General features: G+C 70.6%; 1 protein-coding gene across 1 annotated transcript in view; it reads right to left on the minus strand.

Moving 5' to 3' along the window:
• CACNA1H (calcium channel, voltage-dependent, T type, alpha 1H subunit) overlaps window positions 1-947 on the minus strand; it is a 25,442-nt gene that overhangs the window by 11,583 nt on the left and 12,912 nt on the right. Inside the window, exons 18-19 of the mRNA XM_012731706.1 lie at window positions 871-944; window positions 115-294 (exon numbers count right to left, since the gene is read on the minus strand). Of these exons, the coding sequence (XP_012587160.1) occupies window positions 115-294; window positions 871-944 (254 nt within the window). The remainder of the gene's footprint in view (window positions 1-114; window positions 295-870; window positions 945-947) is intronic.

Below are 947 nucleotides of genomic sequence, written 5' to 3' on the forward strand. Positions count from 1 at the left end.
CGGCCGCCCAGCGCTGCACAGCCCACAGCCCCCCGGCCCCACACAGCCCCCCGGGGACACGTGAAGGCCCCGGGCAGCACCTGGGCGCCTGGTGACCAGTTAGCCTGTCCCCACAGGGACGGTGGGGGCGGGGCCGCTCTGGGCTGCGACAACACTCCCACGGCCTGGGCAGCGAGGGGACAGCGCATGTCCAAGCAGGCCCTGCGGCCACTCACCAAGCCTGCCGAACAGCTCCACTCCCAGGGCAGCGTAGATGAAAAACAGCAGCATGAAAAGGAGGCCCAGGTTCCCTACCTGCGCGGAGGAGCGGGGGTCAGGGCCGGACACCACCCTCCGGGGTCGGTGCGCGGCCGCCCGGGGCCGCCTCTCTCCTGCCTGCTGCCGGGCCCCCTGGGTTCAGCACCTGGGGCCTCCAGCTACCCCCACTGAACATGTCTGCCCAGCCCCAGCCCTCCCATCGCCCCCCCACCGCTGGACATGGTGGGCGACGGCATCAGCAGCATGGGACGGACCCAGGGCCTGGGTTAGGGCCATGGACATGGTGGCGGTGGATGGCAGAGTGAACACTACGCACCAGGGACCTGTGCCAGAGATCACAAAGGGCAGGAGGGGACTGTGGGCGCTGGGGTGACCATGACGGTAGGCCCAAGCCAGTGCCTGAGCCCGGGGGAGTCCTCACCCCAAACCAGGCTGCCTGGCCGCTCCCCTGCCCCTGCTCAGGCCCTGCCGTGTCCCGAGGGTGTCCTGCGCCTGGGGCCAATGGGCGCTGGCGACTGGTCACCAAGGGCCCGGGACTGTCCCCTTGGGCACCGGTGACTGCTGTCGCGGACCCGGGATGCACGAGGCTGAACACGGGGAGGTGGGGCCCACCTGGGGCAGCGCCTGCACCACGGTGTCCAGCAGGGCCCGCATGCCCGTGGCCATCTTCAGTAGCTTCAGCACTAGGG

This window comes from Condylura cristata, unplaced genomic scaffold (genome assembly GCF_000260355.1).
Source record: "Condylura cristata isolate star-nosed mole 26May11 unplaced genomic scaffold, ConCri1.0 scaffold00032, whole genome shotgun sequence".
NCBI classification, from domain to species: Eukaryota; Metazoa; Chordata; class Mammalia; order Eulipotyphla; family Talpidae; genus Condylura; species Condylura cristata.